Source organism: Bos indicus, chromosome 2, assembly GCF_029378745.1.
Source record: "Bos indicus isolate NIAB-ARS_2022 breed Sahiwal x Tharparkar chromosome 2, NIAB-ARS_B.indTharparkar_mat_pri_1.0, whole genome shotgun sequence".
Lineage (NCBI taxonomy): Eukaryota > Metazoa > Chordata > Mammalia > Artiodactyla > Bovidae > Bos > Bos indicus.
In genome coordinates, this window is record NC_091761.1 from 36,861,000 (window position 1) to 36,879,743 (window position 18,744).

Below are 18,744 nucleotides of genomic sequence, written 5' to 3' on the forward strand. Positions count from 1 at the left end.
TTTGCATTATGTATATGTATGTGTATTTATATAATAGTTGTATCTCCCAATCACAAACTTCCAACTCATCCTTCCCACTCACCCCCAACCCTTGGCAACCACAAGAATGTTCTTTATGTCTGTAGGTCTGTTTGTGTTTTGTAGATTTGTTCATGTATGTCATATTTTAGATTCTGCATATTGGTGATATCACCTGATATTTTTCTTTCTCTGATTTGCTTCACTTAGTATGATAATCTCTAGGTCCATCCATGTTTCTGCAAATGGAATTATTTCATTCTTTTTATGGCTGGGTTTTATTCCATTGTGTGGAAGACTTTAATCACCTGTTGATAGACATTTAGGTTGTTTCCATGTCTTGCCTGTTGGTTTTGTGCTAGTATGAACATAGTGGTGCTTATATCTTTTCAAAGTATAGTTTTGTCTGGATATACATCCAGGAGTGGGATTGCTGGAATCATATGGCAACTCTATTTTCAGTTGTATGAATAACCTCCGTACTATTTTCCATAGTTCAGTTCAGTTCAGTCGCTCAGTCGTGTCCGACTCTTTGCGACCCCATGAATCGCAGCACATCAGGCCTCCCTGTCCATCACCAACTCCTGGAGTTCACCCAGACTCACGTCCATTGAGTCAGTGATGCCATCCAGCCATCTCATCCTCTGTCGTCCCCTTCTCCTCCTGCCCCCAATCCCTCCCAGCATCACAGTCTTTTCCAATGAGTCAACTCTTTGCATGAGGTGGCCAAAGTACTGCAGTTTCAGCCTTAGCATCAGTCCTTCCAAAGAAATCCCAGGGCTGATCTCCTTCAGAATGGACTGGTTGGATCTCCTTGCAGTCCAAGGGACTCTCAAGAGCCTTCTCCAACACCACAGTTCAAAAGCATCAATTCTTCGGCGCTCAGCCTTCTTCACAGTCCAACTCTCACATCCATACATGACCACAGAACAACCATAGCCTTGACTAGATGAACCTTTGTTGGCAAAGTAATGTCTCTGCTTTTGAATATGCTATCTAGGTTGGTCATAACTTTCCTTCCAAGGAGTAAGCATCTTTTAATTTCATGGCTGCAGTCACCATGTGCAGTGATTTTGGAGCCCAGAAAAATAAAGTCTGACACTGTTTCCATTGTTTGCCCATCTATTTCCCATGAAGTGATGGGACCGGATGCCATGATCTTCGTTTTCTGAATGTTGAGCTTTAAGCCAACTTTTTCACTCTCCTCTTTCACTTTCATCAAGAGGCTTTTGAGTTCCTCTTCACTTTCTGCCATAAGGGTGGTGTCATCTGCATATCTGAGGTTATTGATATTTCTCCCGGCAATCTTGATTCCAGCTTGTGTTTCTTCCAGTCCAGCGTTTCTCTTGATGTACTCTGCATATAAGTTAAATAAGGAGGGTGACAGTATACAGCCTTGATGTACTCCTTTTCCTATTTGGAACCAGTCTTTTGTTCTATGTCCAGTTCTAACTGTTGCTTCCTGACCTGCATACAAATTTCTCAAGAGACAGGTCAGGTGGTCTGGTATTCCCATCTCTTTCAGAATTTTCCATAGAGGTTGCACTAATTTACATTTCCACCAGTAATACTGTAAAGTTCCCTTTTATCCACATACTCTCTAGCATTTGTTATTTGCAGACTTTTAATGATGGCCATTCTGACTGGTGTGAGGTAGTACTTAATTGTAGTTTTGATATGCATCTCTCTAATAATTAGCAATGATGAGCATCTTTTCATATGTTGATTGGACAATAGTTTTAAATGAAATCAAATTCTTTTTCTTAGAAAATATGTAGTAATTATGTGAATTGCCTATAGAAGTCCATACAAAAATCTTTCTATGGTTAAATTATTTAAATAATAAAAGTTTACTCATGGTTGATATGTGAATAGTATTTTTTTTGTCTCTTCCTATATATGTGTACTCATTTAAACAACTGTGAACTTCATAGTTTCCTTGCTTAATTGTGATATTAGTATATACAGAGTATTAAAATGACCATAACCTATTCTAGATTTAAAAAAATTTTAAGATATAACTGACATATAACATTATATTAGTTTCAGGTGTACATATAATGATTCAATATTTGTATTAGTGTGAAATGAACACCATGGTAAGTTCAGTTAATATCCTTATCACACAGTTATAAGTATTTTTCCATGTGATGAGAACTTTTAAGATCTGTTTTCTTGCTGTTGTTCAGTCGCCCAAGTTGTGGCCAGTGCTTTTCGACCCCATGAACTGTAGCACTCCCCTTCCCTGTGCCTTACCATCTCCTGGAGTTTGCCCAAGTTCATTTCCATTGCATTGATGATGCCATCCAGCCATGTCATCCACTGATCCCCTCTTCTCCTTCTGCCCTCAATTTTTCCCAGCATCAGGGACTTTTCAATGAGTCAGCTGTTTGCATCTGGTGACCAAAATACTGGAGCTTTAGCTTCAGCATCAGTCCTTCCAATGAGTATTCAGAGTTGATTTCCCTAAGATTGACTGGTTTGACCTCTTTGCTGTCCAGGGGACTTTCAGGTGTCTTCTCCAACACCACAGTTCAAAGGCATTAATTCTTTGGCATTCTGCCCTCTTTATGGTCCAGCTCTCACAACCGTACGTGACCACTGGGAAGACCATAAACTTGACTATATGGACCTTTGTTGGTGGAGTGATGTCTCTGCTTTTCAACACACTGTCTAGGTTTGTCATAGCTTTCCTGCTGAGAAGCAGTCGCCTTCTGATTTCATGGCTGCCCATGCCATCCACAGTGATTTTAGAGCGCAAGAAGAGGAAATCTGTCATTGCTTCCACCTTTTCCCTTTCTGTTTGCCATCAAATAATGGGATCAGATGCCATGATCTACGTTTTTTTAAAATTGAGTTTTAAGCCAGCTCTTTCCCTTTCCTCCTTCACTCTCATCAAGAGGCTCTTTAGTTCCTCTTTGCTTTCTGCTATTAGAGTGGTATCATCTACATATCTGAGGTTGTTTCTCCTCTATTTTCTTAGTAACTTTCAAATGTACAATAAAATATTATTAAGAGTAGTCACTATGCAGTCCATTACATCCTATCACATATTTGTTTTATAAGTTCTTAACTTTTGACTCCTTCATTCATTTCCATTCTAGATTTTAATATCAACATGAACTATTATAATAAGATCTATGTAAATAGTACCCAGATCAGCTAAGCAAGTTAATAAAAATGCTTATAAGTCAAGTCATTATAAATGGATCATATTAAAGCCATTTGGAGACCATAGTTCAAACTAGACTCTAGGATAAACTATAAAATGTATTTGTGTTTTTGGGAGGACTCACTGGGGATTACCTGATCAGATTCATGGATGCTTAAGACCTAGAAGTATGTTGCTATTTGGGTTTAGAATACAGGGTTACATTTCACTATAATTTGGTTGTATTTTCTTGGTTCATTAAGATAAAAGGAGTATTATGCTGTAAGTGAAAAAATGATGAGGTGATTTAAGAAGAATGAAAAGTTAATATGCTTATTTTCCTAAGATTATGGCAACACATAGTTGTATGAAGTTACTGTATTCAAATGACTTATTTTTTTATATAAGAATACTCTACAAGTTTTTTAGATTTGTTATGCTTAGTATTAAGCTTACCTTATAAACTGGAATTTTAATTCACATTGTTTTTATTTACTCTATATTTTCTCTTTCTGAAGAACATGTATTTCTAAACTTATTTTCGTATTTTAAAAAAGTATTCCTAGAAGTTTGACTTATTTTAAATATATTTAATTCTTTTGCATAATCCTACTATTTAACACTGAAAATTAACATTTGCCCTCTTCCCATAGACATGGAGTCTGGAGAACGGTTACCATCCTCTACAGCCTCCTCTGCTACACCGACTTCATCCTCGATCCCTTCTGTGGCTTCATCAGTTTCAAAAGGCGGCCTTTCCACGGGAGCTGCTTCACTTAGCTCTACAATCAACCCATGTGGTGAATACTCTTTATTAACTCTAGCGTGCCATCCTTTTACTAGTTTGCATTCAGAGTGTTTTCTTGAACTTTGAATAAAATGTTCTCTTTACCTCCTTTGGCCTGTTGAACAATTGCTAGGTTAAACTTCTAGTCTCTGTTTTTTCTGGATTTTATCAGCACACTGGAGTAGCACTGCTTATTCCATGTTTTCATAATTTTTAGAAGCTCTTTTTAAGAATTTCATTATAATATCTTACTGGGACCATTTTAATTAATAAATTAATACATGAAAAATCTTTTAAAACAATAGGCTCATGAGAGAGTACAGAAATACAAAAGAAACCTGGATGGTAAGATTAGGCCTCAGTGCCATGGACCTCTTTGTCCTAAATTTGCTTCCAGTATTTTAAATGACCTTCACCAAACCTCAACTACCCTAATTCATAAGATACATACTAAAATGTATCATTTATTTGATGAAAAGTATTTTTAAAGTTTTAAATATTTTGAAAAATATTTAAAGATATTTGACAAGTTTTTTATAAACATGAGCAAAAGTTATATTGCTAAAGGAACTGTATTTCAGAATGAAAATGGCCTCAATTTTAGTTTTATGTAAAAGGTATTTTTTACCCTTCAAAATCACTTTGTGCCCAAACACATTTGGATATTTAGTAGAATACATTCTCTTTTTTCTTTTTTAACCTAAAGTTGATCAACTCTTTCCTTTATCATTAGGAAGATTTTTAATCTTATATATATAATTATCTTATAGATTATTTCATGTGTATAAGCATTAGAGCTTAATAATGTTTCACTTTTTCAAAATTAGTTTATAATTTTGGGTGAATAAAATACATCAATATGGAATGTTTGCTGACAGAATACCTTCGCAAATTGTCAAATATATATTTGTTGAATTATCTGATTTTTTCCAGTCTGTGGTATGACAAGGATTTTGTTTCATCATTTTATCAGAACAATTTTCTAACATCTTCTTAGTAATTGTAAAGTAACTAAAAGAATATACCATTACATTGAAAGCATAAATGAATAAAATTCCTGTTCTCATGCACCCTGTACAATCTAGGTTATTTAGCAACTTCCACATTTCCCTTGTGTATAAAATGATGGCTATATGTAAAATAATGAATGCCTTTGATATGCTGTGTTCAAAAATAGTGATACCACAATTGGCATTTTACCTTAAGTTTCTTTGTCTAAATGATAACACACAGCTGTATTTTTGTAATTATTCTTTCATGTTTTTGTATAACTCTTCTCCTTTCCTTTGTTGTCAACTCCTTTCATTGTGTTCTTCCAATCTGCTATCTTACTTTGTATTTACTTGTGAATTAATATTTAAAATATATAATGTTTCTAGGGAAATGTCCTTTTTTCAGTGTTGAAATTTTCAGTCCTTGAGTGCAGAGCTTGAGTTTTCTGGACACTTTGCTATTAGCTATTTCTCATGTAGCTTTCTGAATTAGTGGCATTTGAATTGCTTACAATTCTGAGTAGTCACACATTGAATGCTGGTTTTTGGTAATGGTAGTTGGGAGTTGCAGAAAGGCAGAGTATGCTTAGTTATTGAATAACATTAGAAATTTCCTCATCTATAAAGGATGAGGAAATTTATCATTTATTTGCCAGTAGTTTTTATGTGCAGATGCTCTCATTGAAAGAAACTGTAATTTATTTCTGTGTTTATTCTGGGATATATCACTTATTAATCAACACAGTATAATTTTAGTACCTATGGCAGGAGTTTTTTTCACTTTCTAAGAAAAAATTTTTTTTCTATTTTTAACTTTCACAGTGTTGTGGTTTATGTGTAAAGTAGAGCCTTATAATGTATGGAAAATGCTCGGTTGTCCTACCTAATTCAGTTTATCAAATTTTCCTGTCTTCTCTTATCTGTTTGTTATTTTTGGCCTATTCAGTGTCTGATAATTCTCTCCTTTTAAAAGTAAAAGTATAAAGTGATAATGGACCTGCCTTCTTTATCTTAAACAATTTGAATTTCCTCCATTTTCTTGATGTATAGAGACAACAAAACAGAATTTTCATTTTTAAAATATCAATACCTCACCAGTTCTTTAATGGTCCCTTTGAGGACATTGTTGTTTTAAATGGTTATTTTAATTGGCTTTTCTCTGTCATCTTCATTAATGATATGTCTATAGGAATTCCTGTTAGTTACAAAGAATTTAATTTTAACCTGCTTTCAAAGTTTGAATAATCAACTAATTTCTTTTAAATCAACATCTTGTCAGGGTCTGGGATTATACATACCTATAAGTTAGCCTATTACTATTATGATGCTGGCAGAAGACTTGAGACTCCTTGGTCAGAGATCTTATGACTATGGCATAGCAAATAGTCACGTTGGCGTTGATTCCCCAGGTATCCCAAGTCCCACAGGGCAACACTGAGAGACTTAGTTGAATTTTACACATTTAGTGGATTTGTGTCACAGCTAAGGAATGGTTAGTTTAGCAACCTGCTGCTTTTGTCGTAAATAAAAGCACACACACTCTTTGTCTGGAAGGAAATGTCACCTCATCCATCAAGATTGCTTACTGCAGTCCTGAGAAACTGTCCAGTTTTAAACAGTGGTCAAGACCTTACATTCTTGGCATGCCCAGCAACAACATGCAGGGACCATGAAGGACTGTCTCTCACAACACACCTTTAATTTTATTGCAGTAACTTGGATAGAAAATTACACTGCAACAAAGATTGATTAATCTAAGGCTATCTGCATATAGGGGTCTTATTGGTCATATCAGAAGTTATATTTCAGTGATTAAACTATGCTATAGATCAGTGGATTTCAATCCATTTTTTGAGTTAGAACTCTTCAAACAAAGACTTGTAAAATATTGAATATATAAAACACGAAGCTGTTTAAACTTCACGCGTTAAAGCTGGAGTATGCCTGCTTTTAAAGTTAGTGACTGAGTTACACATGTATCTGAATTGCAGGCCTACCTCTTTAGAAGTGTGCCAAATCATGGTATAGTGAGGAAACTGCAAATTGATCAGTAAGGCCTCAGTGTAGGGTATGTGTCAGTGAATAGTAATGTTAACAATGATTAACATCAGATCAGATCAGATCAGTCGCTCAGTCGTGTCCGACTCTTTGAGACCCCGTGAATCGCAGCACGCCAGGCTTCCCTATCCATCACCAACTCCCGGAGTTCACTGAGACTCACATCCATCGAGTCGGTGATGCCATCCAGCCATCTCATCCTCTTTCGTCCCCTTCTCCTCTTGCCCCCAATCCCTCCCAGCATCAGAGTCTTTCCAATGAGTCAACTCTTCACATGAGGTGGCCAAAGTACTGCAGTTTCAGCTTCAGCATCATTCCTTCCAAAGAAATCCCAGGGCTAATCTCCTTCAGAATGGACTGGTTGGATCTCCTTGCAGTCCAAGGGACTCTCAAGAGCCTTCTCCAACACCACAGTTCAAAAGCATCAATTCTTTGGTACTCAGCTTTCTTTACAGTCCAACTCTCACATCCATACATGACCACAGGAAAAAGCATAGCCTTGACTAGACGAACCTTTGTTGGCAAAGTAATGTCTCTGCTTTTGAATATGCTATCTAGGTTGGTCATAACTTTCCTTCCAAGGAGTAAGTGTCTTTTAATTTCATGGCTACAGTCACCATGTGCAGTGATTTTGGAGCCCAGAAAAATAAAGTCTGACACTGTTTCCACTGTTTCCCCATCTATTTCCCATGAAGTGATGGGACCAGATGCCATGATCTTCGTTTTCTGAATGTTGAGCTTTAAGCCAACTTTTTCACTCTCCACTTTCACTTTCATCAAGAGGCTTTTTAGTTCCTCTTCACTTTCTGCCATAAGGGTGGTGTCATCTGCATATCTGAGATTATTGGTATTTCTCCTGGCAATCTTGATTCCAGCTTGTGTTTCTTCCAGTCCAGCGTTTCTCTTGATGTACTCTGCATATAAGTTAAATAAGGAGGGTGACAGTATACAGCCTTGATGTACTCCTTTTCCTATTTGGAACCAGTCTGTTGTTCCATGTCCAGTTCTAACTGTTGCTTCTTGACCTGCATACAGATTTCTCAAGAGGCAGATCAGGTGGTCTGGTATTCCCATCTCTTTCAGAATTTTCCACAGTTTATTGTGATCCACACAGGCAAAGGCTTTGGCATAGTCAATAAAGCAGAAATAGATGCTTTTCTGGAACTCTCTTGCTTTGTCAATGATCCAGCAGATGTTGGCAATTTGATCTCTGGTTCCTCTGCCTTTTCTAAAACCAACTTGAACATCAGGAAGTTCACAGTTCACATATTTTGAAGCCTGGCTTGGAGAATTTTGAGCATTACTTTACTAGCGTGTGAGATGAGTGCAATTGTGTGGTAGTTTGAGCATTCTTTGGCATTGCCTTTCTTTGGGATTGGAATGAAAACTGACCTTTTCCAGTCCTGTGGCCACTGCTGAGTTTTCCAAATTTGCTGGCATATTGAGTGCAGCACTTTCACAGCATCATCTTTCAGAATTTGGAATAGCTCAACTGGAATTCTATCACCTCCACCAGCTTTGTTCGTAGTGATACTTTCTAAGGCCCACTTGACTTCATATTCCAGGATGTCTGGCTCTAGGTCAGTGATCACACCATCGTGATTATCTGGGTCGTGAAGCTCTTTTTTGTACAGTTCTTCTGTGTATTCTTGCCATCTCTTCTTAATATCTTCTGCTTCTTTTAGGTCCATACCATTTCTGTCCTTTATCGAGTCCATCTTTGCATGAAATGTTCCTTTGGTATCTCTGATTTTCTTGAAGAGATCTCTAGTCATTCCCATTCTGTTGTTTTCCTCTATTTCTTTGCATTGATCGCTGAAGAAGGCTTTCTTATCTCTTCTTAACAGCAATTAACTATGAGCAGGAACACAGGTCAAATAAATATACTAGTCTTTAGGTAATAGTTATGAGGTGGGCAGTACCATCACAGACCTGCTCCTAATTTTATTAAATATATCCTCTCCTCTGACCTATGGGAGTTTCATGCTCAATGTCTGTATCATGGCTGTTAGAAGGCTGATCCACCTACGGTACTGTTTTCCAGGAAGGAAGAGGATGGAGTAGAAGAGGGGAAAAGTTATATGTCTGATTACTTCAACTTCTTTTAAAGAGCTTTCCCCAAAACCCATCCAGAGATTTCCACTTAACATCTCTTTTGTCAGAATTATATGAATGGTAATCTCAGCTTCCCAGAAGACTAGGAAAATTAGTTCTTAGCTGAGCATATTGCCATCCTGAAGAAAACAGAGGGCATTAGTAAGGAATAGGGAGAGAACAGATAGCCACTATCTGCTATGGTTAAGTGGAACAGAGGGACAGGAGGTCAAGCTGGGGAGTAGGTTAAGGTCAGATTATTTAGAACTTCACACACCATGCTTAAGAGTTTAGACAGAAGAATATATTGACTAAAAGCAAAGACTTTGCGATTGAAAGGCCCTGAAATTGAGTCTTGGCTTATCCACTTATTAGCTATGTGAATTTGGATAAATTACTCACCCATTCCTAAACTTCAGTTACCTCAAATAAAAAATAAATATGCTATCCATTTTATAAGGATAGATGAGATCTTAGAGTAGGGGCCTAGTAAACTATAACCTTTATTTTTATTCATAGTTGATTAAGTAGAAGAATTTTAATGCTTTGAAAATGATAGCTCTAGCAGCATATAGAGCATCAGGATGGTCTGAGGCAAAGATCATTAGAAAGTGCTTAATTTATCTGAGTGAGAAATAATAAGGGGCTTCCCTGGTGGCTCAGAGGGTAAAGTGTCTGCCTGCAATGTGGGAGACCCAGGTTCGATTCCTGGGGTGGGAAGATCCCGGAATTATTGGAGTTAGAGAAAGAAACAAGATTCCAGAGATAAACTGTAAGCAGATTGTTACGGGATATAATGACTGGATTTGGGCAAAGTAGTGTTTGAGCAGGGGAGAGTGAAGCCCTGGCATTACTTGGATAACTGGGAGAAGAGTGCAGTCTGTGTGCTGTACAGTACGTTCTCATTCCTTACCTGTTTCATGCATAGCCGTGTATATATGTCAATCCCAGTCTCTCAATTCATCCCACCCCCCTTCTCCTCTTGGTATCTGTACGTTGGCTCTTAACTGCCACAATAATAAATACTTACCAATTCCTTTATAAAAATTACAGAAAGACTTTTCAAGGATGCCAATCCTCCTATACAGTATCATTAATTTATCTCTATTTATTATCATATCCATTAGTATAAAAGTCTGCACTTGGTATCTCCTGTCGTAAAAAGAAATACATATCAAAAACTCTTCCTTCTTTCACCCAAACACTCTTCTGGCTGTGACTCTCTTTTCTGCCTCCCTTTATAACCAAACTTCTCAAAATATATAGCTGTATGTGCTTTCCCCTTTTCCTCATCTTTTATGTGTATGTCAATCCACAGCAATGCCATTTTTCTGTCCTCATCTCACTAAACCCTTGGGAAGAATTGACACAATTGACCAGTCTTTGCTTCTTGAAAACCTTTTTTAGGGAAGAATTTGTATCAAACTGATAGCGTTTCTTCCCTAAAAGTTTGGTAAAATCCACTCTGAAGTCATCTAGGCTTGGAAGATTGATATTTTTTGTTTGGTTTAATGTTGAGTGTGTGTGCTCGGTTGGTCAGTCACGTAGGACTCTTTGCAACTCCATGGACTGTAGCCCGCCAGACCCCTCTGTCCATGTGATTTTTCCAGGCAAGAATATGAGAATGGGTTGCCATGTTCTCTTCTAGGGAATCTTCCCACCCTGAGGATTGAACCTGTCTCCTGCATCTCCTGCATTTGCAGGTATATTCTTTACCACTGAGCTACCTGGAAAGCCCAGTGTTGTTATCGGAAGATATTAAATCAGGAGTTCAACTTTTTTTTTGGCCGAACTGTACAACTTGTGGATTTTTTTTTTTTGGTTCAACCAAGAGTTGAACCCTGACCCTCAGCAGTGAGAGCATAGAGCCCTAACTCCTGGACCACCAGGGAATTTCTAGGAGTTCACCTTTAAAAATAGAAGTATAAAACTATTCAGATTTACCATTTTCTTTGTGGGTGACCTTCGGTAGTTGATGTCTTTCACATTTTGCCCATATCATCTAAGTTGTATTATAAGTGCAGAGTTGTTCCAAATAGTACCTTATCCTTGACTCTGTAGAATTTGTAGTGATATCTTCTCTTTTATTATTGATACTAATGATTTGTGCCTTTTTTCCTTTAGAGCTTTATCAACTTTATCAACCATTTTGACACTAGATTTTGGTTTCATTGATTTTTTTTTCAATATTATTTTTTATGTTTCATTGATTTTTTACCTTTATTATTTCCTTGTTTTCACATGTGTGTGATTTCCTCCTTTTTTCTTCTAATTTCTTAAAGGGAAAACTTAGATTATTTATGTTAGACTTTTCTCATTTTCTCATATATGCACTTAATGCTAAAACTTTCCCTTTCCAACTATAGCTGCATCCCTCAAATTTTGATATATTTTCATTTCATTATCATTCTAGTGAAATTATTTTCTATTTTCCTAAGTGAATTCTTCTTTCACTGATGTTTAAAAGTCAGTAATTTGACATTTACAGTTTTAAAGTGATGTCCATTTTAGTTTTATTGTGGTTAAAAAACGTACTAATGATAATCTGTGCTCTGTGTTTTGGCTTCCCATGCCACTTTTTCAGACTGGCCCTGGTGGGTCTCTTCTGTGCCTGTGAGAATTGTTGGGTCAGCCATGTACTTGGCAGAGATACATCTCTTTCTCTTTGTGGTTTCCTTGCTTGTAAAATTAGCCCGTGATATCCAGCTGCTCTGCCAGCTTTGGACTCTGCTCTCTGACACCTCAGGCTTTCTGCTGTCTAAGCTAATCATGGTGAAGGTATGCACTCAATTAAGAAATACATCAAACTGAACATATCTGCTGTGTGGAGCTTCTTTCTCTACATCTTCTGCTTGCTATTTTGTGGTGCCTGGTACACAGTACTTGTAGTTAGACATTTGGAAAGTTTAAGTTCTGAATTTGAGTCTCATTCTTTCTGTGGTTTGATCATTGCCAGGATTTCCCCTTTAAATTTCCTGATTTCCCGATGTTTTCTTAGCCTGGAGTCTGACCTCTGGCACCTTTAGTTGACAAGCCTGTTGTTTCATTTTCCACTGTTTTCTGTAGTTAAAGCTGTGAAGTTTAGACAGCATTATGGGATCAGAAAGCCACAAAGTCATACTTCTTACCCTTTCTTTTTACCATTTTTTCCAGATTAAAATTTCTCCTAGCTTTTCTCTGCTTTTCAGTATCTTATTTTTGTTGTTTTCAATCAAATTTTTGTAATCATTTTCTGTGGATGATTTATGTGACCACTTTACTATTACTCCCTCATTACCTGAAGTTATCACCCCCAAAATGAATCACTTTCTTTTTCAAAAAAATTAGACTCCTGGGATGGCATATGTGACACAATCTAGCTAATCCAAACATCATATTTCCCATATAATGATGGTTAAGTGATTGGTTAAGCAAGGCAAGTGAGACTAATCAAAGGGAAAGAAATTCCACTGTAGGATTTTTATTGGTACTTGTGAGGAAGTATAACTTTTTGTCCCATAAACCTAAAAGGAAGGGCCTATCTGAGTAAATAGAGCCAAGAGAGGAAAGAGGAATTAAATCCTAGTAAACTTTCAACCAGTCTTCTTTATCTAAAGCATCTTCCAAATGCTTTTATGTTTGTGAATTAATACATTTACCTTTTCACTTAGGCATTTTGAGTTGATTGTTTTGTACTTTTCAATTTGTTAATAACTGATACATTCTCCACCATCTAATCCCAACTTAAAGTCTCAAACATGTTCTCCCTTTGTCTTAGAAGAACTGTACAAGGTCTCAAACGTGTTCTCTTTGTCTTAGAGGAATTACATAAGCTGATTCTCATGGCTTTGTCTCAGGTTAAATATCCTGAAACATTAATTAATTCATAGTGTCTGGGTAATTTCTGTTATCTGTTTTTACACCTAATTTCCTTCAGAGTACTCTTCGTAATTTATAATCCTAGATTTGGTGTTGATTTACTTGTTTGTCCCTTCTACCTTTAAAGGGCAGGGACCACACAGTGTTCTTTTGTCAGTGTGCATCCAGTCAGTGCCAGGCACAAAATATGTGCTTAAGAAACAATTGTTGAAGAAAGAGAGGGAAGGAGAGATGAAATTGCAGAAATAGGATTTGTAAATTACATGATAAATTTACTCTAATGTTTTCTAGGCTATATTATGCTCTACTCAGATCAGGAAGATCCCCTGGAGAAAGAAATGGCAACTCACTCCAGTATTCTTGCCTGCAGAATCCCCATGGACAGAGGAGCCTGGTGGGCTACAGTCCATGGGGTTGCAAACAGTCAGACACAGCTGAGCGACTCAGCAGCAGCAGCAGCATGCTCTACTCTGATGATACCAAATAACTGCAGATTTTAGTTGGAGATGGGCATTATAAGCCTCAGGGTAAAGAATCTAAAAGATGAGTTGACCTTACTGAAGAGGCATTGAATAAATAAAGTTGTTAATTAAAAATTCTTATTTAAAAGATGGAACTTATGTTTACTGTCAGTAGAGAACTGTCAAGAGAATGAGATAGGCCTGTTCTTGAGGGTTTGGGGATTAAGCCAGATTTTCATTTCAGTCTCTGAGTACTTATATGAACTATTATAACAATTTTCTTTTTTAGTTGTCTATATTCTAGACATCTGTAAGTCACAAATAAAGACCCTGGAATGTTCACTATCTAGCTTTTTTTTTCCCCTCTCAGTAGATTTATTTAATGAAGGGTTTGATCACAAGGCACCAGGTATTTTTGAAATATATTTTACATCACTTTTATGGATAGAACTTGGAGTTTTAATTAGAATTTTAGCAGTAAATTAGTAAAGAAAGGCCATACTTTCCAATCAATTAAGTAATTTTAAAAATGAACCCAAGGTTATGGATATAATTGTTTCTTTCCTCTCAAAAAAAGATATATTGGAATCCTAATCCCCTGTTCTTCAGCATGTGACATCTTTGGAAATTGGGTCCTTAAGTGAGTGAGTGAAAGTCGCTCAGTCGTGTCCAACTCTTTGTGACCCCATGGACTGTAGCCCACCAGGCTCTCTCTGTCCATGGGATTCTCTAGGCAAGAATACTGGAGTGGGTTGCTATTCCCTTCTCCAGGAGATCTTCCCCAACCAGAAATTGAACCCAGCTCTCCTGTTTTATCTTCTTTTAGTTTTGCTTCCTTTTGGTCTTTACCCTACTGGGGTCTTTGGGAACTGTGCATATGTGTAACAGCATCTACCATACCTCTTCATTTTAAACACTTAAGGAAAACACTTAAGGAGACCTGAGGCTCTCACAGAGAAATAAATTAGAGCTGCTGTTTCTTTTAGCTTTGCTTTCCCATTCTTTATTATTATTATTATTTTAATTGAGGTATACTTTATTCACAATATTAGTTTCATGTGTACAAAATAATGATCAAAATTTATATAGGTTATATTCTATTTAAAGTTGTTAGAAAATATTGACTATATTCCCAATACAACATACAATTGAATTTTTTTTCTTTTTATTATTATTATTTTTTTTTTTTTTTTACTTTACAATATTGTATTGGTTTTGCCATACATCAACATGCATCCGCCACGGGTGTACACGTGTTCCCCATCCTGAAGCCCCCTCCCACTTCCCTCCCCATACCATCCCTCTGGGTCATCCCAGTGCACCATCCCCAAGCTTCCTGTATCCTGCATCAAACCTGGCGATTCATTTCTTATATGATATTATACATGTTTTAATGCCATTCTCCCAAATCATCCCCCCCCACCCTCTCCCACAGAGTCCAAAAGACTGTTCTATACATCTGTGTCTCTTTTGCTGTCTCACATACAGGGTTGTCGTTACCATCTTTCTAAATTCCATATATATGCGTTAGTATACTGTTTGGTGTTTTTCTTTCTGGCTTACTATTATTATTATTTTTTAATGTAATCTCTCCTTTTATCAACCTTCATCATTTCATACTGTAAGAAAGTAAAATCACTAAAGGCAAATAACCTTATGAATCCGCTGAGCGTGAAGAGAAAAGGCCATGGTATAGATGAATGCATTAGGAGGGAGACGTATAACTCTAGGGGTTTACAGTTGTCAAAAACTCAGGCTTTGTTGTACAATTAGTATCATTATGTGTTACACAATGACTGGGTCCTGACTGCTTGCAGTGACACAAGCATAATAAGCAATCTTTCAAAATCAAGTATAAATATAACAAGAAAAAAAGCAATATTGAAAAATTCAGAAATGTCCAACTATTGCTATTTCTTGAGTGAAACGCTATTGATCAGTAGTTGGGTTCCCCAACAAAATGTGAAAACAAGAGAATTTTAGAAAGCAGCAATTTTAAAGAAATGAAAGCTAGGCAAAATGCATTGCAGTCCTTCATTATATAGTTCATAAGTATGAAAAAAAAAGAATTGTAGGCTGTTAATTAATTCATAATTCTGGAGAATATTTTTCCATGCCATGAATCTGTAACAGTAACTGTTACACAGTCTGTCTCCCTTGCTCTCTTTATGAGAGACCCTTACCACCAAGTCTTCCTTGGATAGTCTCTGTGTCACCATTCACTTCCAGTTGCTTCACAAGCTACTCTTAACCCACCCCTGGAAACTATGTATAAAATTATTTAATGTGTGCTGATGATATGAGCATGTACACATCTAACCTATATATATTTAACCAAGATAGTCCTTTAAACCATGATCATATGAGAAAGTGCCCTTACATCAATACTACAGACAACTGTTTTTCTCACGAACTATGGAATATTCTGGGACAAATTCAGGTCTTCCCAGAAATATGCAAAATTCAGTGCAAAAGAGTAACAGTCAAGTGTTCATTAAGCCAGCAGAACAATCACCTTGTTTTCAAAATATTAACTCCACCTTAGTTTCAAGTGCATCAGTGCCCTAAACCAAAATCACTGGTGTCTTTATTAACGGGGAAGGTTAGACATAGATGTGTACAGAAAGAAGCCCATCTGGAGACATAGGAAATATGCCTGAGGTTTCCAAAGTTAGAGAATAATGAAACATATTCTTCATTAGCATCTTCAGGGCATGGCCTTGCGCACACCTTGCTTTTGGAATTTTGTAGCCTCCAGAACTGAGACAATAAATATCTGTTGTTCTAAGCCACTCAGTTTGTGGGCACTTTGTTATGGCTGCTGTAGCAAATTAATATATGACCTCTATTGAATGCACTACTTTTTTGATGATTAGCTGTACTTTGCTGGTTGTATACTAGAAGCTGATTTTGCAATGCTGTAAAATATACTTCTAGTTTAAAGGACTAGAGACAGGAGTTTAAAGACATGTAGCAATGAAATTGCTATTTTTCATTAATGTAGCAATGAAAGAAATGTGTTTTTCAAGGCTGCTTTTAGTAATTTTTGTTTATTATGGGAAAACTGACTTATTTATTGATGCATAAGTAAAATAAGATTTTAGAATTAAGCTTGTTTTCACATTTTTTATAATTTATTATAAAAATAAAGTACATCTATATTTGAATATAGGAATATATAAATATAGTGTAATTTTAGTGTTTTAATTTGTGAACTTTAAATTCTTTCATTAGATCTAAAAAAAAATACTTTTTTTCCAGAGGAGCAGCTACTCCTGTCTTTTAAGAATAGTTATTTGCCCGGGGACTGATACATCATTGAGTGAACTGAATCAAAAGCTTGTTCACCAGGTTCAGTGTTATATAAAGTAGTAGCTTTTGTTCCCAAGGCTACCTAGACTTTTAATGATTTTTTTTTTCTAATAAAAAGACTGTTTGAAAGGAAATTAGTAACTTTATATTGAATCCTGGCAGATACCAACTTAACCAAGTAGTCAAAGTTAATGTCACCAGTACCACATAGCAACATCATGGACCCAATGAGAAGGAAACATTGGGTACTCTTCCCAATCATGTTTAACCTCTTCTAATCATGAGAAAACATCAGACAAACCCACACTGAGATCCATCTACAAAGTACCTGACTAGTACTCTAATGTATCAAGGTCATGAAAGACAAGACTGAGAAACTGTCACAAATTAGAGAAAATTAAGGAGACACAGTAACTAAATGCAACATGAGATCCTGGATTGGATTTTAGCACAGAAAAGGACACTACTGGAAAAACTGAGATCTGAGTAAATTAATTAATTAATCAGGGTTAATTTCTTGGCTTTGAAAACTAGTTTTTATCATATAAAATGTTAACATAAGGGGAGATTGGGACCCTGTGATATTTTATACAACTCTTGTGAGTCTAAAACAATCTCAAAACACATATTTAAAAATAAAAAGAAAGACTTTACTTCCATACCATGCTTTTTAAATGTTAAAATATAAAGGTTAACTACTGAAAAAGTTGTAAGAATAAAGGAATAAAATGAAAGTTATTGGTGGGGGAATGTCTTGTTACCATTAACTATAAAATTCTTTCTATTTGTTCTTTAATCAAAGTTCAAGTTAGCAGAATTTGTACATTGTGAGTTTCAGAATATTTAAGCATTAATATGTTTAGTAATTTTAATATATGGGCAAATAATTTGAATATTTCTTTAATTTACAATAATTTCACTTTATTGAATTCAGTTATTACTAGTGTTTAATTACTCTTGTAACCTTTATTTGTGCTACCATTTTTGACAATTAAACATATTTTGAAGGTTGCGTACTAGACACTGATTTAGCAATGCTGTAAAATGTGCTAACAGTTTAAAGAACTAGAGATAAGAGAATAGATGTTGCAACAAGTTTGTGTAGCAATAACAAAGACATTTGTAGCACACAAAAAGCAGCATATGTGGAATTCTATCATAATAAATGGTCTCCTTGATTTTTACAAAAAAAGATTAGATGCTTTAAGCATACTTATTCCTTATACTCATTTTGTTTTAATTTGTTATCTAGACATTTCCTGATTGGTAGGAGATTTTGTCCACTCATAGTATAGGTTCAAGACATTAGTATGGTATTTATGTAATTTTGTTCCTGTGGGAGGAAAAGGCCTTATTATATTGTTATGAAAGTTCATTTGATATTAATAAAGGCACTCGGAGTTAAGATGCACTGTTCCTGAGACACTGGCATTTCTGTAACTGCTTTAATCACTTATAGATAGATTGGCTAGTAAAATCTGTAAGGCTGTGCTAAAAACTAGTCAGTTTATTATAATGTAAATAATTTAGGCATTAGAGATGTATTCTCATTATGCAGTAAGCTTACATTTTTACTTATCAGTTAAAATGGAAACAAAAAAAAGTTGCATTCATAATATTGAAACTATGCTTGAATGTTAATATCTGTAAAAAAGAATAATTATGGTTTTCTAAAACTATTTTCATTTTATGATGTAATTTATCAGTTTTCAATTGTGCTCTCTGAGCAAAATTTGAGAGTTAATCATGCCAGGTTTTTATTTCAGAGGATCTTCTGATTATAGGTTTATTAATATTGAAAAATCACTTCTCCAAAAGTAAAGCATTCTAATATTCAAATAATTTTATTTTGCACTCTTAAACTTAATAGAGTCAGTTTGACTTGTGTTGAATTTTCTTTCCTATAGGAAGATGCTCTGTTTTTTTTTTTATTACTACAGAATATGCTTTTTAAAAAATGTAGTTGCAGAGTTCACTTAGCCTTCTCCAGTCTATGATTAGAAATCTTGTGAA

General features: G+C 35.8%; 1 protein-coding gene across 16 annotated transcripts in view; it reads left to right on the forward strand.

Annotated features, from left to right (window-relative positions):
• BAZ2B (bromodomain adjacent to zinc finger domain 2B) overlaps nt 1-18,744 on the forward strand; it is a 206,487-nt gene that overhangs the window by 49,762 nt on the left and 137,981 nt on the right. For all 16 annotated transcript variants that reach the window (XM_070799185.1, XM_019972053.2, XM_070799145.1 and 13 more), the window contains one exon: nt 3,823-3,969. In XM_070799185.1, the coding sequence (XP_070655286.1) occupies nt 3,825-3,969 (145 nt within the window). In that variant the 5' untranslated portion in view covers nt 3,823-3,824. Of the gene's footprint in view, nt 1-3,822; nt 3,970-18,744 lie in introns of those variants that run through there.